This window comes from Lemur catta, chromosome 7 (genome assembly GCF_020740605.2).
Source record: "Lemur catta isolate mLemCat1 chromosome 7, mLemCat1.pri, whole genome shotgun sequence".
NCBI lineage: Eukaryota > Metazoa > Chordata > Mammalia > Primates > Lemuridae > Lemur > Lemur catta.
This window is the reverse complement of record NC_059134.1, coordinates 67,576,859-67,599,739: the sequence shown is the minus strand read 5'-3', so window position 1 is coordinate 67,599,739 and position 22,881 is coordinate 67,576,859. Positions and strand designations below refer to the sequence as shown.

The following is a 22,881-nucleotide window of genomic DNA, read 5'->3' as shown; positions in this document are numbered from 1 at the left end:
GTTTTATTTAGGTGATTAAATGAGATAATATATGGAAAAGCACCATCCACAAGGCCTGGCACTGAAGTAGAATGAATCTAAATCTTGTTTAATCAGAGACATATACCACATGCTGTTCTTCAATAAGATGAGGACAAGAACTTGCACCAGCTCCCTCCAATCTAAATTGGTATTTACAATTATAGTCTCACTGCCTGGCTGCCCCTCTTGTGCTTGGTCATTGGTTTCATCTTATCCCAGGGTTAGACTGTAAGGACGGCTCATAAAGTACATGTGTGATGTATGAGACTTTGCTGAATCTTCTTGAAATCTAACGCAAACTGCATTGGATTGAATCTACCCAGGTTCCAATCCTGCTCAGCAGCCAGGCGATCTTCAATAAATCTCTTCCTTTTCTGCAATTTTTTCCCCATCATCTAGAAAATGAAGCCGAGGCAGTACCTACTAAACCTGAACATCTGTCATACCTTATGATCAATAATTTCAATTCTAGGTTGACCCAACAAAAACGAGTACAGGTGTGCATGCAGATACATGCTGTAGAAAGTTCACAGCAGCACCATTCAAATGCCTATTAACAGTTGCAAATGCCCAATAACAACTGATAAATAAATTGATAGTCACAGCAGTGAGGATGAACAGTTTGCAACTACAATAGGACTGTATCTCACAATATAACCTTGAGTGGGAAAAAAAACAGACATGAAAGAGCACAAACCATATCATTCTATTCATATAACATTCAAAAAATGGGCAAAACCACTCTATGATGTTAGGAGTCAGGACAGTGATTGGCCTTGGGACGGGTAGTGACTAGAATGGGGTGAGGGGTTAGGGGGATGAGGGAGGCCACTGCAGCTGATAATGTTGTTTCTTGATCTGGGTATTGGTTACATGGATATATTCACTTTAAAAATTAATGGAGCATACACTTAATAATTTGAGTAAATTTTCTGTATGTATATTGTATTTCAATTAAAATGTACAAACTTACCACAAAAATGATTTTTTTAAATGAAGCCATGGGACTACATGCCCCGTAAGGTCCCTTTTATCTCTGTGGTCTTCTTCTCCAACTCCCTGGTGGCTCATGTCACTTAAAACTCCATAGGTCCTAAAGTAGGCTAGTTCTGTCCCCAGCCCCTTCCTTAGGAGATCACATTTCTAGCTAAACTTGTGCTGCCCTCAGCCACCCAACAGTTTTCCCATCCTGGTCCTGTCATCTTCCCTCAATAATTCCAATAGTCAGAGCTTTGTGACTGACAAGACAGGATCATGTAGTGGTGAAGGATACAGGTTCAAATCTCCACTCTGCAACCAAATATCTGCATAATCTTGTGCAATTAGTTAACCTCTCTGTGCCTCAGTTTTCTATTCATAAAATATGTCCTTTCTCCTCATAAGGTTGTTGAGAGGAGCAACAGAACATAAACAAACAATTCAGTTCAGTGTCTGGCAGAGAATAAATCAAGTTCAACAAATATTGGTTATTAGTATCTCGTTTGAGACTCACAAATGATGTTATCATCCCCTCCATTTTATGGACAATTTGAAACTCAGAGAATTTAAAGTACTTGCTACAGATCACATCATACCCAATAACTAAGAGATTAATACTATAGCCCTTAGCATCTGTTCTCCCAAATATCCAAAGTATCCACAATTTTTAACTGAGATATTGTCCTTCAGAATAGAGACTATATTTCCAGCTAGATGTGGTCACATGACTAAATTCTGACCAATAGGATGTAAGCAGAAGTATTGTGTGGCCACTTCCAGGAACTGCTCTAAAAAGACAGATGGGAAATGGATATTCAGTTTCTTGTATTATCAGACTGCATAATTCAGGCCAGTCCTCCCGCTGGGAGTGAATGGAAAAGCTGGACAAGATGTAAAAGAAATCTGCCTAAGAACACTGGGAAGTAAACATAACTTTCAGGGCCAAGATCTTGGAGAAGGAAAAACCCCAGAGAAAGGAACCTGGGGTCATTTGGGAAGACTTTTCCCCCAGGGGCATTTGCTAATTTCACAAGAGGCAGCCATGAAGCAGACAGGACCTCACATGGACAAGCAGACAAAAGTTCAGGCACCACCCACATGAGGGAACCCCCAGCAAGCCCTCCCAAAGAGTCACTCTAGTAGACAAAGAGAACCTAAAGACATTTTCAGTTAAAAAGCAAAAAACACAGCTGGGAAAAAATGTTCATGGTTGCTCTGAACAAAAGGAAATACTGAAGTGTATGGTAGAAGAAAAGTCATCCAAGGTGGAAGCTTGGTGACACAGGGACGAGTCAAGGACAAACAAAATGGTAAACCTAAATCCTACACGATAGTAAAAATGATGTCTTATAGGATTTAGAAAACATAAATCAAATTAAAATACTCAAAAGCAGAAGCATTCGAATTGGAAAGTGAGTAAATGGAGTGAAGTGTTTTAAGATCCAGGCCTTGTCTGGGAAGAAGTAAAAGTAACAATTTCTATTGGACTTTGATAAATTAAGGCTCATGTTGTAATTTCTAGAGTAACCATTAAAAGTAATAGTAAAAGGATAACTACAAGTACCAAGACAATGGAAAGAAAATTAGAGTGTAGGTGGTGCATTCAGGCAGATTTCATAAATTGTATATGTGATCTATATCTGTCATATATAAGGCTGCTTTTCTTTTGCAGGCTGTTTTCTGTTTATTTTGCTGTGTTACTTTTTATTGAATAGCTTAAAAACCCAGGATAGAGGTAAACTAATCGTCTGAAAGCAAAGTATGGTAAAACTCAAACTGAAGAGGCTTTCACTAGGAAAAGGTATCTTTCCTAAATGTGAACGCCATCTGTTATGGGTTGAATTACATCCCCTAAAAAAGATACATTGAAGTTCTAACCCCCAATACTTCAGAATGGGTGGGACCTTATCTGGAAATAGGATCATTGCAGATGTAACTAGTTGTTAAGAATAATATGTCAGGTCATGCTGGAGTATGGTGGGCACCTATTCTAGCAAGAGTGGTGTCCTTATAAGAGAAGGAAAATTTGGACACAGACGTGCAGAGGAAAGAGGATGCAAAGACATACAGGAATAAGATGGCATTTGGAGTGATGCTGCCACAAGCCAAGGAATGCCTGGGACTGCCAGAAGCTGGAATAGCAAGGAAGGATCCTCCCCTAACATCTCAGAGGAAATAGGGCTCAGTAGACACCTTGATTTTGACTGCTAGTCTCCATAACAGTGAGAAAATAAATTTCTGCTGTTTTAAACCACCCACTCACTGGTACTTTGTTATGGTAGCCCTAGGAAACTGATACACCACCTAGGGGACAAAATGGGAGCCCCTGCAGGTCAGGGTGAAGGTTTTACAAAGGCTCTGGATCTCAATCAATACTCAGAGGTTATTTGACCACATCAAAGCAGGAGGGGGAAGAGTAAAGCCAGCCAGAGCCTCTTGGGGACCTCTTTGATTGCTGAAAGCAAGGTGTGCTCCCAGGATGAAAGGAATGCGTGACAGATGAAACGACTCTGAGTGGGAGGTCCCCCTTGGGAACTCTGGGATATTAGCAGTGGCCTTGGAAGGCCAGGCTGCCAGTGAGCATGTCCTCCGGGAGTCCTGCCTGTCTGGGTGAAGGCGGCCCAGATGGCAGGGGTAGAGTCAGGGAACAGGGCTTCGGTTGTGGGGCAGGGAAATCGTGGGCAAGAGGAATTTGGGAGACCTCAGCCTTAGTTGGTGATATGGTAGACTGAGGGTGGGGATGTTTTTGAGGATCACACAGGATGATGCCACTCAAATAGCCCGATTCAGCCATGGGGGAATGTGTCCCAAGTTCTTTGAGACAGATGACCTGTTTACCTACCCTTCAGGAGTAAGAATGAACGTACACGTTGGTAGAGGGAATTTCTCACCTGAGCGTTATAGCTGAGTGCCAGCTGTAGAGGTGAAGCCCTAAAAATCAGTAGCTCGTATTGGGTCATCTAGCAGAGGAGTGGAGATCACACCAGGGGAACAGCAACAGGGACAAAGATTTTTTTTTTTTTTTTTTTTTTGAGACAGAATCTTGCTCTGTTGCCCCAGCTGGAGGGCAGTGATGTCATCACAGCTCACTGCAACCTCAAACTCCTGGGCTCAAGCAATCCTCCTGCCTCAGCCACCCAAGTAGCTGGGACTACAGATGCATGCCACCATGCCTGGCTAATTTTTCTATTTTTTTAAGAGACGGGATCTCACTCTAGCTCAGGCTGGTCTCAAACTCCTGACCTCAAGTGATCTTACCACTTTGGCCTCCCAAAGTGCTAGGATTACAGGCATGAGCTACCGTGCCCAGCCAGGGGCAAAGCTTTTTAGGACAGAAAGAAGCAGGCATGAGCCCCTTCAGACCCAGCCAGGCAAGGGAGAATACCCAGGCCCCAGTGATTCCTCTGGTGTGTGGTCCATGTCACAGGCCACTGAGAGTACACCCAAGGTTTTGATTGTCCTCTCCCCTGCACTTTCCTAGGTCTTTGTACCATTCCTCCCACACCCCACCTCCAGACTGCGTAGCCCAGATGAGCGAGTCTCCACTTCCATCTTTGTTGAAGGAGATAGTAAAGCTATTCATACCTCAGGTGTTCCTTCTAGGGAGGCAGGTGAGACGTATTGAATGTAACACTGAGCTGGAACCAAATCACCAAGGCCAGATGGTGTCTTCGGGAAACTCTACAGGGTATACTTGGAGAACCGTTGGCCACAGGGGCCATGCAAGAGGCTGGACATCTGGCCAGCAGAAGCCAGCTCTCCGAGAGACAGTCCCCAAAGAGATCCCACGTGCACACTGGTGTGTTGGATGAAATTGGAGGAGACAGAGCTCTGAGGAATGAATTTCCTGGCGTAGTTTACTGCTTACATCTCTTCTGGTGGAAACTGCTCATTCTTACCATGCTAATGAGATTTGAAGTTCTGTTTTCTGCTTCTACCTTGGGACTTGAACAGCTCGAGAGTCACCATAGCCATTCCCGTTTTGACACTGGAGCCTGCACACAGCAGACTGACTCTTGCAAGGAACCTGCGAGGGAGGGAGGCTCAGCCCCGTTTCACAGATGAAGACACTGAGGCTAAATTGAGCTGTTCGGTGTCATCCAGTGAGCAGGAGCAGAGCTGGAATTTGAGCCCTGAATTAGGGAGTCCCACCCTCTGTGTTTAGAATGGTTATACTTGCTTTTTTTCTTGAGCTGCTGGTTTGTTTTCAAATTACACACTTATGGTTTTATTTACATATATACACATATATCTCTGAAAATTACTATGGAAAGGGAAGGGAAAAGGGAAGTGAATTCATGGGCCACCTGTACACGTGGAGCCGGTGCCCCAGCCCAGGCTATTTGTCGAGTTGCCACAGGACCACTCGGGCTCTTTGCCGGTGACTGCTACCCTGAAAAAGCCACCTCGCTTTCAGCTGGCCCCAAACGTCCCTTAGTCCCTTTCCCCTCACATCCCCTCAGCCCTGGACTATTGTTTCCTATCCTTAGGAGTGGAGATTTGATTGCATAGTGCCATGCTGCTTAATTTGGGGCAAAAATATCCCCTTGGGGCCCACAACAGTGTGTCAAGAATACTTGATCACCAGGATAAATAAGAGGCATCATCCTAGAGCATCCTATTTATTACTGGAAGATTTGTGTGAGGGGTGGCGGTGGCAGAGGTTAGGTAACTGTTCTGAATGATTATCTCCATGCTAGAGTATGTATAAATGTATAGAAAAAAACACAAAATACTGGATGTCAAGTGGCAGCTTTGGCTGCTATCCCCAGATTCCCCCCGAGCAGGGCTGGGCACTAGTGTTTGCAGGGTGGCAGTGGGAGCCCACCTAAGAAAGAATGAGAAGGAACCAGTACACACCAGGCACAGTCTGTGTGGGGACACAGGGCCAGCCACATAGCCCGGTGGGTCAAGGCCCAGCTCTAGGGGCCGAGAGCTGGGGCCAGCACTACTGTGGACCTGGGCTATCTTGGGTAAGTGCCTGAGCCTCTTTGCTCCTCAGTTTTATCATCTAAAAATGGCCATAATGTTTATGGTAAAGATTTTGCTTTCAGAATTAAATGGGATAATGTACTTGCAGAGCGTATTACAGCACCCGGCAGGTGAGAAGAGCTGAATTCACAGTAGCTGTTACCATTATCGGGGTCAAAGGGGCTCCCCAGGGAGGCTGTGATGCCATCAGTTTTGCTTTCTTTTATTTCTAAAAATGAACTGAGAGAAGGAGCGAGCATGAAATTGCCAAGTGTGTCCTGAAGGCTCTTGGCCGGTGAGTTGCAGCGAAGGCTGAGAGTCTGCACTCTGGGAGCAGGAGGAGGTCAGATGAGCCCCGGCATTGCTGCAGGAGAACTTGCAAAATGCCATCCAAGGTGGCCGTGGGAGCTCTTCATATCAGTGCTTGCAAAACAGGAGCTCTCATCCGTAGTTCTGTATATTTTTCACTGATACTCAATGGAAAAATAAATCATTTCAAACGTTTGATCAGCAGATAAAAGCTTTTAAATAATGGGGGGAATTTCATGTGGAATGACGGGAGCTCCAGGGACCAACCACTTGCTTAACCTGATGTGGCAATTCTGGCTCATGGTTTGCAATCACACATGTGCTCAAAGAGTGGGTGTTGAAGGAAGAGGCCAGTTCTGTACATAAGGGAGCGTTTCTGTTGAGTGAATAAAATACAAAACCAGGCTTCACCAGGTAAGAAGGTGAAAGAAAGGGGGAAGCTGGGGCTACCACTGGCCCCTGCCCTCCCCCAGCCCTGACAATAGCTTACTATGTTGAGAGAACACACCTGAGATGAGCCTTCTTCGCTCCTCCGCCAATTTGAATCCGATCTGCTGGTCAGGTAAGTCCTTCCAGGTGCCCCTGTGGTAATAAAACCTGCTACGTTAATTCACGGACTCCCACATGAAATCAAAGCCTTGCCCAGGTTCTTTCACGGAGAAGAAAGAAATGAAATGGATGCTGCCCTCAGAGGTGCCAGATCGAGCCCACGTGAAAATGTTTTGATTCCTGAGACACAAAACCATTTATGTTTGATCCATTTCAGTATTTATAGCAGTGCACACAGAACACATTTCCATCCACATGAATAGTTTCCAATTGTTGGAGCAAATTAATCTTTTACAAGCTATTCGGCAGCGAGGTTCGGAGATAAACAGTAGGTGAAATAGTACACTTTTCCCTATACGTGAACTTCCTTATTACAATAAACCCCTACATCTGAGCTCACCACCTCCAATGACTGCCACACTCTCTGTTCATGTGGTGGCCCCGGCTGCCCCCTGCCACCTCTGCCCTGCTGCGGTAGTTCTTTGATCAACCACCTGGGTGGGGCATGCTGCCATTTTCAGTTTGGAAGGAAAAGCCTGTAAATCTGCTTCCTGGGAAGAGAGACATTGCTGAATTGTCATTTGCCTCCAGAATGCAGAAAACATCAATTTCTTTGCAGCTCATCAGGGTTGGAAACACCTGCCACTTCCTTTCTCAGCTGCAATTAACATGCTGCATCTTGGCATTGATTGATTCCAAGCGGCCTAACACTGCCAAAGTTAAGGTTTAAATGAAACAGTACAACCTGATATTATTTTTCACAGTTTTAGAAACACAAACTTATTTCTATTGCCAAAGAAGCACTACAGTAGTGGGGGATATAATTCCTTATGCTTGAGATGAACGTGAGTAGAATAGGGTGATGCTTATAATAAAAATAGTTTTTAATCTTTGTAATAAGGGGGTACTTGTTTCTTGATCTTTGTATTTATTTGGAGGTAGAGTGGAGGGCTAACTATCCTTCTGTATCTCAGCGTCTAGCATAGGGCTACAGACCCAATGGGCATTCAGAGAGTGTTAAATAAATACAGAGCAAGCTTAACAACTGTCCTCTTGGTCCAACCTAGGTAAAATTCTGACCTTATAACTATCGTAATCCCTTTGCTTTAACTTAGAAGCTGTGTGAGATAGATTATGAAACATGACCTGAGGTTGGGGCTTTCTGTCCCAGAGTCCTAAATGATTTGGCCTTGGTCACCTTCACTAGTGCTCTTTTATGGGGCAGTGAAGGCTCTGTCCATTTTCATCATAATCCTACTCATATTGCATACAAAGAAATTGTCTTCAAAATGTACAATATTTTACATTTTGAGATCTTAGAACATTCCCTATTGTGAATAAGGAATGCAATCATTTTTTTTTATTAAATTTATTTATTTATTTATTTATTGAGACAGAGTCTCACTCTGTTGCCTAGGCTAGAGTGCTGTGGTGTCAGCCTAGCTCACAGCAACCTCAAACTCCTGGGCTCAAGCGATCCTCCTGCCTTAGCCTAGCAAGTAACTGGGACTACAGGCATGTGCTGCCATGCCCAGCTAATTTTTTCTATTTTTAGTTGCCTGGCTAATTTCTTTCTATTTTTAGTAGAGATGGGGCTGGTCTTGAACTCCTGACCTCAAGTGATCCTCCTGCCTCGGCCTCCCAGAGTGCTAGGATTACAGGTGTGAGCCACCACGCCTAGCCACAATGATTTTAGATATGTTCAACAGCTACAATATTTGTGTTCTTTGGAAATGTCATTGGAATGTCATATGAGGTTTTGTGTATGTGGAAAACAAGTATGAGGTTTATGTTTTAACTTGGCCAGATAAAACTGAGCCATAAAACACAGAACATAGTCTAGGGAATAAAGTGAACAAATTGCTTTTCTCATCTATTAACAGAATACTAAGGTGGTTCTTGGCCCTCTTGGGAAAATCTTTCTCTTAGATGGAAATATAACAAATTATTGATAAAATAAGTGGCAATTAATTCTTTTGCACAGTAATAACCCAACCACTACACATGTGAGCATTATCTGTTAAATGTATGTAAGCATCCAAATGGTGCACTTTTATACAACTGACAGAAAAGACTAGGCTTGAATAATTCTGCATATTCTAGAATGAAAACTGAAGTTACGTATCTTTTTCTTATGAATTAACATTTCTGTGCATCCACAATCTTACCTCTAAATGTCTGTTGGCTGAAAATATTATTTTTATTATCTTCATGCATCTTTAATACTATACAATTCACTGCCCCAAACATCTGGGTTATTTGTATATTAAATAGCTTATATACCAATTTCTTAATGTTAATAGATCTTCTCCAAATTATAACACAGGAAAACCTGTATTATGAAGAAATCATATTATCAATTTTCTCCTAATATACAAATAAATAAAAATAGATAAATAGCCAGAAGTGGTATAGTTTTCACAGGTAGGTAGGTAGGTAGATGCCTCCAAATATTCCTTAACAATAAAATTCAGGCACTAGAAGACCTGATTCTCATAGAAAGGAAAGACAAAAGGAAAAGAAAAAAGAACGACAACCTTTGGAATTTGGAATAGCATGGAAAGGTTGTATTTAAATACCACCCAAAACGTTGGCTGACTCAGAGGAAATCCAGTTACACATCTAATTTCTGGCTTGTAAACTGGCTAGATTGGTGTGCAGAGAGCGTCTCTGAGAGAAGTGGTTCATGGGTCAACTTACGTTGAGAAAACTTCGATCTCCAGTCAGAGCCAACTGTTGCAAAGCACCTTTTGTCTAATGACACATTTAAACACTTTCAGAAATGAGCGTGGCCAAATATACAACAAAGAGTTCTTTAGTCCCTCTCTTATCGATAACAGACTAAATCTTCAAAGAATGCCATTGAGGGAAGACAATCAAATATTTTATGACAATACATCACCCTTTAAAATCTTTTCTTCTTTGGCCTCCATATGAACCATCAAAACACTCCAGGAATTCTGACGTGTTGGTGCACAATCTCCATCTCCAAAGCTTTCTTTTCATATTGAAATGTCATTAAAAAAATCCACAGCCCAATTTGGGATTTGATAAACTGCACTCAGCTCTACCTTGGAGTTAGAAGTGGTTTTGTCCTTGTCCTGTACAGTTCTTGCGCAATCCCTGGGGAGAGTCAGAGACACTTCTCTGTTTGGGTCCCAGGAGACCACCATTCAGAGGCACTCCTTGCCTGGTACCATTAGTGTGCTCAGTTTTAGTGGCAGCACCAACCTTATCAGTATCTTACCAACAGATGAAAGAATTTCCCTTTTTGCCATCACCAACACTCATAAAAAAGCACTTCAAAAGTATTTATTTTCTAAAAATGCTTTTTGTTATTTTCTAGGGGCCATAAAAAGAGTACTATGGGAATAAAAACCTTTTCTAAGCCAACATGTGGTAAAAACTAACAATACTGCTGGCGTGAAGTTAAAGTTTTATTTCTTTTTTTTTAAATAAAATTAAGGCTCAAATGTTCTATTAAACTCTCATTGCTTATGTATATTATATTAAGGCTTATAAATACACCTGGTAAATTAAATCCACCCTGGATTGAATTAACACCTGCTATATGAGTTATTTGCTTTATGTAATCAGTAATCTCAAGGTTTCTCCTCTTTCTCTGGAAACACAATTTAAATATTAACCTAATCTTTAAACTGCTGCTGCTGCTTTCTGACATTTGGAAACCGGTCATCCATGCAAAAAAAGGCAAATATGGATATACTAATGAAAAGGCAGCTTCTTAAAAATCTTAGTGTGTAACTCAATGAATTGCGAAGAAAAATGATACAAAGCAGCAGGAAAGTCAAGTCTTCTGTGTCACTTTCTAGGGAAAACAATGCTGGTTATCTGCCAACAGTACCTCCAGACTGAGAGCCCCGCTGAAGTTTCCTGCCAGTTTCAAAAGAGTCTTTGTGTTTTCTTCATGGTAAGCTCTGGAAGAATCTTGGAAAGCTGTAGTATATGCAGGAGAATTTTAACTTTTAAAAATGCAGTAGAATATAACTTAAGTCCACACATGATAAAATCCCACAAAAGGACCTGTGAGCATGTGTGGGGTGCTTGACCCGTTCCGGTCCCCGGCTCGCTGCGCGGGAGAGGGACATTGTCATCACGTCCTGCTCAGCTGACAGCCCCGGGAGAAGATGAAGCTTTCAAAGTGCTGGTCTTCAGCCTTTTCTTTGACACGTTGTTCCTCTAAGGAATCTACGAGTTTATCCCTTTGCTCAATCACTTGCATCATCTTGGTGAGTATTTCTTGCTCCTCCTTTAGATCATTCTCGTCTTTCTGGCTCTCTAAAGAAAAAAAGAAAAACATCGGGCTCAGGTAAGATGGGGCCCCAGGGGAGTTCTTGGCGTGGACGTCCTGGGCTGTTATGGACTCGTTCTGCCCTTTAATTTCAGCAGAGAAAACAAGGAAATGAACTTAACACCAAGGAACTGTCCTTAAAGCCACCGATTAGAAAGCGGGTGCTCTGTGAAGCAGTCAGCTCAGTTTTCATCTTGAGGATACGGATAAAGCGACATGGAAAACCCGTTTGTGAGAAAAAGAAGTGAATACCAGCCAAGCCCTATCAAGTCCCCCAGCCTTCCCTTCGCCCCAAAGAGAAACCAGCAGGACAACAAAAAGGCTGTTTTCCAACAACATATCTGAGCTGCAGCAAAGGGATTTGTGAGAAGGTTCTAAGTAAACCGTCTACATCAGTGGCTACTATTTCAATGACAAGAATCTTTCCTTCGTTTGTGGTTAATGGCGAAGTCTAGCCTTTTGTGTAGAGACCCCACGGAAGCAAAGTGAGGCCAACTGTCCGACAGGATGTTGTCCCTGGACTGACTGTGCTGTTCCCTTTTGTCTTTTGAGTATGTGACCCTCTTCCTAATTGGCCCGGGGCATACAGTTGCCTGGGGGAGATAGGATTGTTATAAAGGGAAGGGAGAGAGTGAGAGACAGGGAGTAATGAGTTTCTGACACAGAAAATAGGCTTTTGAAGGCGGATTTAAGTCTTGTCAACCAGGTGATTGCCCTGGGAGAAGCCTTCCTAAATTCCTTCGCTCCCTCCCATCCACCACAGGGAGGACCGGAGAGGGCACCACTGTCTGTCATCAGGTGTGGTCCTGAGGTCTGGGTCAGGAGGAAGGTAGCTATGATGAAAGGGAAACAAGGACATGCTATTCCTTTGGTGCCTCATGTCTTATGTGGGGAGGGGAGAGAGGCAGGAGCGGTAGAGGGTGAGAGCTCTGGGTTCCAGTCTCACCGTGCTGGGCCTTGGAAGCCCCAAAGTGGGGGAAACGTCTTACAGCGTTTGATGGAACACTGGGGGCCAAAGGCCTTTTGCCTGGACCCTTGTTCAGAACTCTAGGAAGAAGCTGGCTTGAAGGGCACCCCTACGTGTAACATGGGCAGCACTTCATGGCTGGGCAGAGGAGGAGGTCTGAGCATCGCTCCCCGGATCTCGATGTGCTGTGGGGGAGCCTAGACGTGCACACTTGCCCCAAGTAGCTCACTGATGGCACTGCCATGAGGCTCTCCCATGAAGGAGTGAACTGACCCCACGGTGGAGACTGCAGGGTAGGCCATCTGGCCACGCTGAATGGAGGCTACACTGAGGCGAGGCTGAGTGAACCAGGGAAGGCCACCAGGCTCCTCAGCACACCAAGAGAATGGCCGGGCTACGGATAACACTGGGCGTACACCTCAGCTGCGAATACCGGCAGAGCAGGTGCAGCCCGATGATGGGAGGCAGCAATGTGGGGACTCAAGAGCCAGCGCACCCCACAGAGATTCCCAATGCACAGGGCCACACAGACCTGCCTCTGCCCGTTGGCTGGCAGTCGCCCTAGGGAGCAGTGCGGGAGGAGGTGGCTGTCTTCAAGACGGAACATTGTCATCCCTAAGAGACCAAGCATTTCCTGCAAGGACTGTTTAGGTTATTACATCAGACTGAGTTTACCACAGAGGGATAAAGAGTTCTTCTTATTTTTCTTCTTTTTTTGCTTGTTAATTAGTGGGAAGAAGCTTTCATGGAAGATGGGCTCAGGCACTGACAAAATGAGGAGGATATACTTTTTCAGTACATCTGCAAGGAAAAAATGTATGGCCTTCACTCTTTAGTAAGAACTTTTTTAAAAAAAAAGAATCAAAGGTGGCTCATAGAGTCTTTGGTGGTATTTATTTTACTATTCTGAAACAGAGCAAGTTAAATTTTTTTTATCAGATGTATAAACCAGATATTAACTATACCCTATGGTTTGTTAATTTAGGCATAATCCAGCATTGGTGCTCCTTATTTAATAAACACAGAAAAAGAAAAAAATGCCTCTCTCAGTTTAGGCTTGTCATAGACGGCCCCATCTGAGACCCTTCTGATGTATAAAAGATGGTGTGTACCACTTTCATCTGTTCTGTACAGCGCAGCTCTGCAAGGGTTCTGTTGGGAATAGAACTCTGTTGCTATAAAGAAGTGACTGCCACACGGGGCAGAATAGGAGACCCTGAGTCTGTGGCCTATTCCTAAATCTTGGCCCCACCATGTACCTCGAGCATGTTGTTTAAATTCTCTGAGACTCCTTTTTCTAATCTGTAAAATGGGGACAAAATACCTAAATAAAAATGATGATAATGTCTAATATTTACTGAGTGCTCGTCCTGGACCAGGCAACCTCATAAGGTAGGTGCCATGTTAGTTCTATGAGGTATAAAGACATTATTTAATTTGTTCCTTTAGACCTATGTCTAAACGTAGGAAAGTCATGCATGGATCTCCCCTCACCCCATCCCCACACACAGACACAAAACAGAGTGAATACGCCTCTCTGCCTGGAGGCAGTGAATGTGTAAATCAGTATACCGTGTCCATTGAGTTTATTTCAGCTGTCCCTCCTTCATGGTGGAATAATTTACTCATGTGTGATGGCCTGGCCCAGCCCATGCTGGGAGGGGATGTTTCCTTTACCATCTCAGTGCCTGGCTGAACTGGGCCTGCCCCCCTCGATGCCCCCAAAGCACCTCTGCTGTGGCCCTCACCTTGCTGTACTATCACTGGGCTGGGTGCTGGTGTCCCCAGTGAGAACACAGTCTCCCAGAGGGCAGGGGTTGCTCTTTGCCCTGTGCCAGGCCCACACTAGGTTCCTGGTCAATGTTTGTTAAATGAGTGGATGGATCAGTGAATCATGACTTTGTTCCTGTGGGCACATGGAATGGAGGAGAATGCTGCCCTCACGGCCCAAGTGAATGAAGCTACATGGGGCTTGCCATGCTGGCGGTGGGGGGAAGGAAGGCTGGCCGTGCCAGGCAGGAAGAGCACTCTGCTCTGGGATGTGCGGCATGCTCTGCTCACGTGTCTTTCGGGGGAGAAATGTCTTTAAAAAGGGCCCGAGACATATCAGCATACTCACCCTCTTTGAGCATTTTCTGTCTTAATTTCTGCTCCAGTCTGCTCTGATGATCTTCCAATTCTAGTTCTTGGGCCCTGGACATGAGAAAAGGTTCCAACTTTGTAAATACTAGAGAATTATGAGGAAACATTGAAGAACAAACCCACTGGCGGTAGCTACTGCATTCTTCTTTCCTTGTTAAAACTGAGGTTTTAGACTATCTCTAAACTGAAAATTCTGCTGCTGCGGGGACCACTGAAGGTGCCTGTGATTGCTGAGTGATTGCTGAGAGACGCTGAAGGCTGCGGTGTGAGCTCCACAGGCTGCTGCAAGGCCATCCAGACACTCTTAGGGATGGGCTGGAGGAGAAGGATATCGAAGACATGACCAGAACAGTCCAGGGGAGAAGCAATGACAATCTGAAGCTCTTCTCTTTTAGGAGCCTTACGACTTCAGTGCGACCTCTAACAACTCCCAAATCTCTGATTGTGTTAAATGGTAAAACAAAAGGAGGAGACAAAGTGAGGCATTTTACCCCCGTGGAGGCACTGAGACTCGACGACTACCCATCTGGTGGCAGCAGAGGTGGCAGGAAGAGGCGGGGATGCTTTGGAGCAGTCACCTGCAGTGTGGGGCTCGGTGTTCCCACCGGGAGGAACAGCAGAGTGAAGAAGAGAAGTTAGTCCTTGGAGGAGGGCAGTTGGGACTTGAATGTCCAATGCGTGGGGCTATCTCATTTCTGTCACAGAGCACGTGTAAATTCCCCACGGGCTGCCTGTGCAGTGATGCAGAGGCTCCCAGACGCCGCTCTGGAGTTCTCAGGAGAAATGAGGACCACAAACAGATGTGGCAGTGGTCAGAGGTGGCAGCTGAAGTCATGTGATCCCTAAAAGGAAGGCTATAGACAAAGAAAAGCTATGAAGACAGAGCTTGGGAATACTTACATTTAGAGTCAAACAGAGAGGTGGAGACAGGGAAGAAGCCATCCAAAAGTTGGAAGGACAAAATAAGAAATCACAGAAACCGAGAGAGGAAAGTTTTGAGAGAAGAGAGAGAGGCCAAGGGTGTTCCCATCTCCAGAGACATTGAAGAGGGTGAGGGCTGAGAATAGGTTCCTGGTTCGACCTGGTGGGGGCTCCCCTCCCAGCCCCTGCCTGCAGTCTGCATGTGTATCTGCTATGAGTGTTGGGGTCGCTCTGCTAAACTCTGTTGTTAGCATGATTTTTACTACTCCCATTGCTACTTAGGCTAAAGTCCCTGCCTCATTCAATATTCTGCCTTTTGTTATCAACCCTGAACTTCTCTTGTCCCACGTAGTGGCCAATGGAGGCAGACTGCTGAGATCTTCCTTCAGGAGAGAACCTTCTGGGAGGAGCACAGTGAGCTGACTGCTGCTGCGGAATCCACCTCGATGCCATGCTGAGGCCATGTTTTCCCCAAGTGGCTCCCAGCCGATGGCTGTGCACAGAGGTGGCACTGGAGCTGTGCCACTCCCGCCCAGCACGAGCCTCCTGACAGCAGTCTTTGCGCTGATGTTCCCATTGCCCTGGCCACGGCTTTCTCAGAGCTGCGCTGCATCTGAGGCTCCTCCTGCCCAGTCCTCCTCATTCCCCCTCCGCTTTTCCAGGTATAGCACTGCGGTGGGGTCTGAAGACTTCCCTCTTCCTTCCTTCCCTTTCTCCTCACAGGCATTGCCTCCTATAAATCTCTTGGACTGCTAATTCTGTCTTGGCATCTGCTTCCCAAGGGGCTTGAACTGACACATCGATTTAAGACGTTTCTCCCGGCTCATCCAGGTCTTTCTCCAAACTAAAACCTATCCCTTAACAGAGCTCTTCCCTGCCTTTGTCTGGTTCACATGCCTGAGTTCTCCTAGTTTCCCTCTTTTGGAGGGGCAAGGCCTTCTGACAGCGTACTGACTGGGGAAGCTCCAGGCACGATGCAGAGGCAGCCATGCCACCCCGACTCTCACTGCTAGACCCTGCGAACTGACTGCTCCCTCTACCTCCACGGAGCCCTTGCCGTGTTTTCTTAGTACTGTTGTGCTGTGGTTTGCATATCTGTCTCCCCCAAAACCACAACAGCCTAGAAGACAGGGACTGTGCAGCCTTATTCATCTTTATTCCCACAGAACACCAGCATAGGTCCTGCCACATAAAATGTGTTTGATAAATTTTTGTTGAATGAACTTTATGATTCAGGGCCCTAATGCCAACAGTAGGGTTGTATAAAAGGGGCTTTGTAGTCAGGTGGGTGTGGACAAACTACTTAGTTGCCTTGAGTCTCAGTATATGTATCAACTTAAAAAATAATAATAGAACAAGTAATTACTGGAGATGACTCCTTCCCCCTTCCCTTCCATGTCGATGGAGCTCAATGAATGGAACTCCTGGGATCATCCCCCCACCCTGCCTTTCCCCACTCTCACCCCAGGGGAGGTATATTGGGGAAAAACAGACTAGGTCAACTAAGCTCATGCCTCTCTTTCTCTCCCAGCCTCAGCCTGTCTTCAACACACACATGTTCTCAATTACTCTGAGCCTTGGCACAGGTCTATGGCCAGGTTTCTTAATCTTGATAATTTTGACATCTTATACCAGCTTATTCTTTTTTGGTGGGAGGAGAGGATTGTCCTGTGCATTGTAGAATGTTAAATAGCATCCTTGGCCTCTGCTCACTAGATATCAGTAGCAGTCCCCAGGTGCGACAACCAAATATGTCTCCAACATTGCCAAATGTCCTCTGAGGATATTGTCCCTGGATGCGACCCACTGGCTTAGGATAAAAGCCTTATTCCTAAGGCACAAGTGAGTATAGTACCTTTTGTGATTAGCCAGACAGATATGTCTAATTCTGGGATTTGGTCAGTGTAGTGGGTTGAATGGTGACATCCCTCCCCCACCCCCAATAAAAAGATGTGCCCACATCTTAACTTCTGGAAACTGTGAATGTGACCTTATTTGAAAAGGGTCTTTACAGATGTAATTAAGAACCTTGAGATGAGAAAATTCTGGATTATCTCAGTGGGTCCTAAACTCAATGACAAATGTCCTCGTAAGAGACAGAAGAGAAGACACAGACACACAGAGAAGGCCATGTGAAGGCAGAGGCAGAGACTGGAGTGATGCAGCCAAAAACTAGGGAACGCCTGGAGCCACAGGGAGGACTCTCCCCTAGAGCCTCTGGAGGGAACACGGCTCTCCCAACACCTTGATTTGGGACTTCTGGTTTCCAGAAGAGCGAGAGAGTAAATGTGGGTTGTAAGCCATCCAGTTTGTGCTCATTCGTTACTGCAGCCCGAGGAAACTAGTACAGTTAGTTAGCAAGTCCATCTGGGCTTTCATACTTAGCCAAGCATGAGCCATTATCAGTAATAAGGACATTTTGATGCTCTGTCTATTGACTTGGTTGTCTTATTTCACACCTGGTTCAGATCCCAGGCAGAGAAGAGTGGTATTAATAGTATTTAGTACTCCAAAACCCCCTAAAAGTACCTCTGAAGGTCAGGGTGAAATGAAATGAGACAGCACAAACGAAAGCACCCAGCACAACTGGGGGTGCTAAGTTGGTTTATATCAAATGTTACTCTTTTTCCCCCCACAATGGTGACAGGTATAGTGACCATTAACTTTTTCAGGCTGTGGCGAGATCCATCTTTACTTTCTGATCTCCCAACCAGGCTGCAACCCCACATTCAGAGAGAACAGCCAGACAAATCTCAGCCTTTCATTCCTTTAAAGGCCCAGGAAGCGGCCGGGCAGATCTCACTGAGCCCTCGCCACAATTCACACTCAGAGGCCAGACATAACCTTCCCGCTGCAGGTGTGTGCCTGCTCTTTTAAGACGGGCCTGGGGGACCGGGATGGATTGAAAATACCTTATCCAAATGCCCTTCAGCTCCAGACCCATTACCTGAAATCTATTTTAGCCACAGGACTCTGCAGAGGGAACAGACAAAGTAAAGATTCTTTGCGCTAATGCCAGCATGATATGCAAGACATAAAATATCAATTTGCCTCAATCACTATTCTGTATGCACAAGGAGAGAAAAGCCTGGGACTTCAACCTAGGAGGGTAAGCAACCCCCCTTTGCCCCTTTGCTTTTAGGACTCGCTGTTATCTGTGTTGCCTTACTTACATGATTAGGAGCTCCGACTCATATCGCATTAATTTATTCTTCTCCAGAACCAGCTGAAACCATTCCTGCAAAAGCTGTGCTTCATCCTGTGTGCCTGAATCTGCTTAAGAAATCAACAGCAAATGGGTTAGATTGGCGTTTCTCTCCCCATGATCGAACTGCTTTGGAGCCACTTTAGTGGGCCATGTTTGTGGCGAGAAGGGCTCTGCAGGCAGCAGCTCTCTGACACCCTGTTGATGCCTCAAGGTCATGGGCATGACAAATAAAACTAACCTCTGCATGCTATAGGGGAGGTCTTCTTGGACATTTAGGGCATGACTACTCCAGCTCCAAGGGTCATGTACCTTTGATAATGTCCCACCAAAAATGACCCTTCTCCTGCCTATTTGTATGTCCTCTGTAAAACTTACATACATTTATGCATCACACCCCCCACCCAAAAAAACCCTAGCTGCCGGTTACTATCCCCTTCTCCTTGTTCTTCCCCAAATCAAATGCCTACTGAGTGCCCAGGTGGTATATGGCTGGGCATGCATGGGTCAGGGAAGCTCACACCACTTTTGGTCCTAGAGGAGTAGTGATTGGCACTTTGAATTTTTGCACAAAGAAAAGCCAAACGATTAAAAAATGGTTATTAGCTTTGTGTCTCACGGGGAGAAAGTTATATCCATATATTCTTACAACTTAGATTATGACCTTTATTAAAACAATAATCATGAGAAAATGGGCACTGCTTCTTAAAATGTTAAAATCTGGGCATATTTGAGAAGCAGTAACATAGAGGTGGCTTTCTAATGTTTCACCCTGAAATAAGAACACATGTTGTATGGCAAAGCTCATGGCTATTCCAGAAGGATTTATACTGGAGGGTCCTGTAGGCAGAGGGAAAAACAATGCAGACAGAAGATTTGTGTGACCTTGTGCAAGTTGCTTAACTTTTTGGAGCCTTTTCTTTTTCATTGGTTAAACAGGAATAACAAGACACACAGTTAATATAATAATAATGCGCTGATATTTATTATGCAGTGATCACATGGCATTTGATGGGATATGTGCCTTATATACAGCATCCCATTTAATCCTCACAACAAACTCACCTGTACATTCTCTTATCACCACTTGATAGCTGAAGAAACAGCAGTTTAAAGGATTAACATCACTTCCCCAAGTACAGTTAGTAAGTGGCAGAGCTAGAACTACAACAGAACAGGGAGCTAGAACTGAACTAGAACATCAGGGAGCCTACTGCACGGCTGTGTGCTTTCAGTATTCAAAACCTCTTTCTATTGGCCTTCAATGGGCTGGCCGCTAGCCACTGATTCCGGTTTTTCCCCCTGGAGGAAAATAGAGAACACATAACTATATTTATTACATAAAAGACCTTCCGATATTTCAGGACAGGTCTCACAATTCACTGGCGTCTGCTTTCTACATAGTCGGCACCTCCAGATTGTTTATCATTTGGTACTATGAGGGCCGCCCACCTTCTCCTTCCCTCTGATGTCCCAGGATAGATCCAAATGAGAATCCAGAATGAAACAAAATATCAACTACCAAATTGGAGACATAGTCTCACACCTTTAACCCGAGCTCAGGGATTGCAGAAGTCTTTTTAGCAGCATCGTCACTAGGGCTCTTATTAACCTATAAATGAACTCTGGTCTTTCCACAACGGCAGTGGTGAAGGCTGATGCCTTGATGTTCTACTTGTGCAGCTGATCTTTTTCTTAACCTAATTCAAGACTTTATATGCATCTTGCTAAATATCAACTTGTTTATTTTGTCCTATCAAGGGGAAATCTTTTGAATACTTTATCCAGCTGACATATTTCTCCTAGCTCTGGTATTTCTGCAGAATTAACACATGGGCATCCTGTACCTTTATGTGATACTGAAAAAAAAAAAAGTAAGATGGGGCTGGACCAAAAGCAGAGCCATCTGGCCCATCATTAGGGACCTTTCTTGGCCTTTGGGTAAAGCTGACTCTGAATGCACCAAACTGGTACCATCCAGCCCACATTGCTACATCTTGTTCATGAGGCTGTTACAGGAAACTTTGATAACAAAATAATTTCCTGAAATCAAGCCCTAAAATGTCTGATATGTTCATTGGCACTACAAACCTTGCAACTCCACTCAGAAAAGGAAATGACATTTGTTTTTCGCAGCTTCTCAGTAAACACCAGTGGTTCCTAGAAATCTCTGAATTCTTTCTAAATGCTCATAATTTCTTTAATTATCCTTTCTAGAATTTTGACAAGGATCAGAATTCATGTTTCTTTCCCATATGAATAGTGGAAAAACGAGCTCATCTCCAGTCTTGTGGTTCTGAAATTCTCCATGAGTTTTCCAAGACTGAGGTCATTTGTGCGAGTTACTTCCCCAGCAGGAGCGTAATTCTGTTCATTCAACAAATTCTGATTGCGCAATGCCACCTCCGAGATACCATTTTACATTCATTTCTCCTTTGGGCTTAGAAACCTAGATTCACAGCTCTCCCATTTTTCTCACCTAAGAGTCAATTTCTTCTTCTAGATATTTGTTTAATGTTTCTAGATTGAGAACCATTTTCCTTGATAGAGAAAACAGAAAAGCTGAGAGTTGAAAATCCTGCCTTTCGTCACCATCGAACGTTATATTTAATGCCATCTGCCACACGCCCTGGGCCTATCCTTTCCTTGTTCTCAATCCAAAAGAAACAGCTTTCAAGGCACTATTTTGCTGCCTTTAGAGGATTTTTTGTTGTTGTTTTTCAGATTCTGCCTCTTTGCTGCAATATACCCGCAGATTCTAGCCAGACTTTTATCCTGGATTACATGTCCCTTTCTCAATCTCATGTGTCCTAAAATATGGCTGGTCAGAGTCTACTGTGCTGCCACACTGATTTCTATCGACATTGCACTCAACAAATACAGGTTGAACTGAATCACTCAATTTAATTTTCTTTTTTCAATGGAATAATTTGCAGTTTTATTGGCTATAGCTCATGGTTTAGTCTTCCTTTCTTCAGCAGTCAAGAGCACTTTTGATGGTACTTGGACATGGAATCACATGCAGGTTTCTACAGACTCTGCCTTCCCAAAGTGCTGGGTACAGGGGGACTGAGCCCTTGCTCCTAACTCCAACAGTGCACCAAAATGTTCCTCTACGATTTCTATCAATTCCCTGCCAACCATTAAAGTCCTTCCTTGTGGGTCCTGATGAAGGCCACATTGCCCCTCACTCTGTATGTGGTAGAGAGGAGTGAAAGAGGCGTGGGCTTTGAGGCCAGACTTGGCTCTGCCCCTTTCAAACGTGTGACACTGGGCAAGTAACCTCATGTCTCTTTGCCGTGGTCTCCTCCTATGGAGAATGGTAGTACCTACCTCATAAGTTGGTTATGGGGGTTAAATGAGATAATGCATGTAAAATGCTTAGCATTGTGCTTGCCACATAATAAGCCTTCAGTAAATTATGCTGTTGTTATTATTACATTATTGTTTCTTATAATGAGTTCTATAGTTCCACATGGATCATCTTCTATTCACCTTTAAAACCCAGCCAGAGTGTAACCCCTGACTTGATTATACATGGCTAAACTTTATCTTGTAATTTAGCTTGAGATTAACAAAAATTCTTAAATATTTATTTATTTGTTTTTGCCTCTCGTGAACAAAAAGGGCATGTGTCTGTGTGGATCCCCAGCACTTCCTGGGAAGACTGGAGAACCCGGTGCCTACGCAGATGGTTTGCTTAACCACATCTCCATCTGGTCCCATGGCCGCTGTAAGCCCTTTCAGGGCAGGGCTGGGACTCCTAGACTAGCTAGGAACCAGGATGCAGCCAGAATGTGGTGGCCACAAAGCAAGCTGCCTCTGGCTGTGAGTACAACGGCCCAGTCATCAACCCTCATTCTCACCCTTTGCTTGGGTCCACTGTCACCTGGTTCTCCATGTGCTCTCATGTCCTCATGTCATGCCTTCTCCTAGACAAAATGTAAGTATTCCACTTGCAAAGGTGAAGTAATCAAAACCCCAAACAACTTTTTACTAATAGAGTCATTTGTATTCACCCACTTTTGCCCAAGAGTGTTCTCAAAAATGCAAAGCAAATTATGCCACTCCCTATTGGAACTCTCCACAATCAGGTTCAAACCATGGAGCCTGCTAAATCTTAGTCCCTGCTTGCCTTAGGGTGACTGGCATATGATGGTCAATGACTTTTTTCTGAATGAATAATAACAGAGAACAAGTGAACTATCTATTCTTTAAAGTTGTGGTTTTTTTTTTTTTTTTTTAAAAAAAACCATTTTCTTTTGTAGGTAATGCTGAATACTTCTCTGATTGTGTATTGATGTGTGGTTTTCCCAAGTTGAGTCTTGTTTTGCCATCTGGTTCATAACTATCGAATTCTTTAGATGTGATTTTCCACCTCCTTAGAATCTGTGAGAAGTCTTAATTTGGTGTTTACTGCAATTTTAAAAAAATGTATTCTTCATCCTCACCGATGGTCTGGGGCAATAAGGGGGCATTAGAAAAACCAGAAGAAGAACTCTCAGT

At 44.3% G+C, this 22,881-nt stretch overlaps 1 protein-coding gene across 14 annotated transcripts in view; it reads right to left on the bottom strand.

Annotated features, from left to right (window-relative positions):
* Nucleotides 1–8,438: 8,438 nt before the first annotated feature.
* MICAL2 (microtubule associated monooxygenase, calponin and LIM domain containing 2) overlaps nucleotides 8,439–22,881 on the bottom strand; it is a 217,109-nt gene continuing 202,666 nt past the window's right edge. For 12 of the 14 annotated variants that reach the window (XM_045557535.1, XM_045557534.1, XM_045557543.1 and 9 more), the window contains 3 exons: nucleotides 18,344–18,446; nucleotides 14,227–14,300; nucleotides 8,439–11,127 (listed from right to left, as the gene is read on the bottom strand). In XM_045557535.1, the coding sequence (XP_045413491.1) occupies nucleotides 10,943–11,127; nucleotides 14,227–14,300; nucleotides 18,344–18,446 (362 nt within the window). In that variant the 3' untranslated portion in view covers nucleotides 8,439–10,942. The remainder of the gene's footprint in view (nucleotides 11,128–14,226; nucleotides 14,301–18,343; nucleotides 18,447–22,881) is intronic. The other 2 variants (XM_045557547.1, XM_045557533.1) reach the window with 1 other exon arrangement.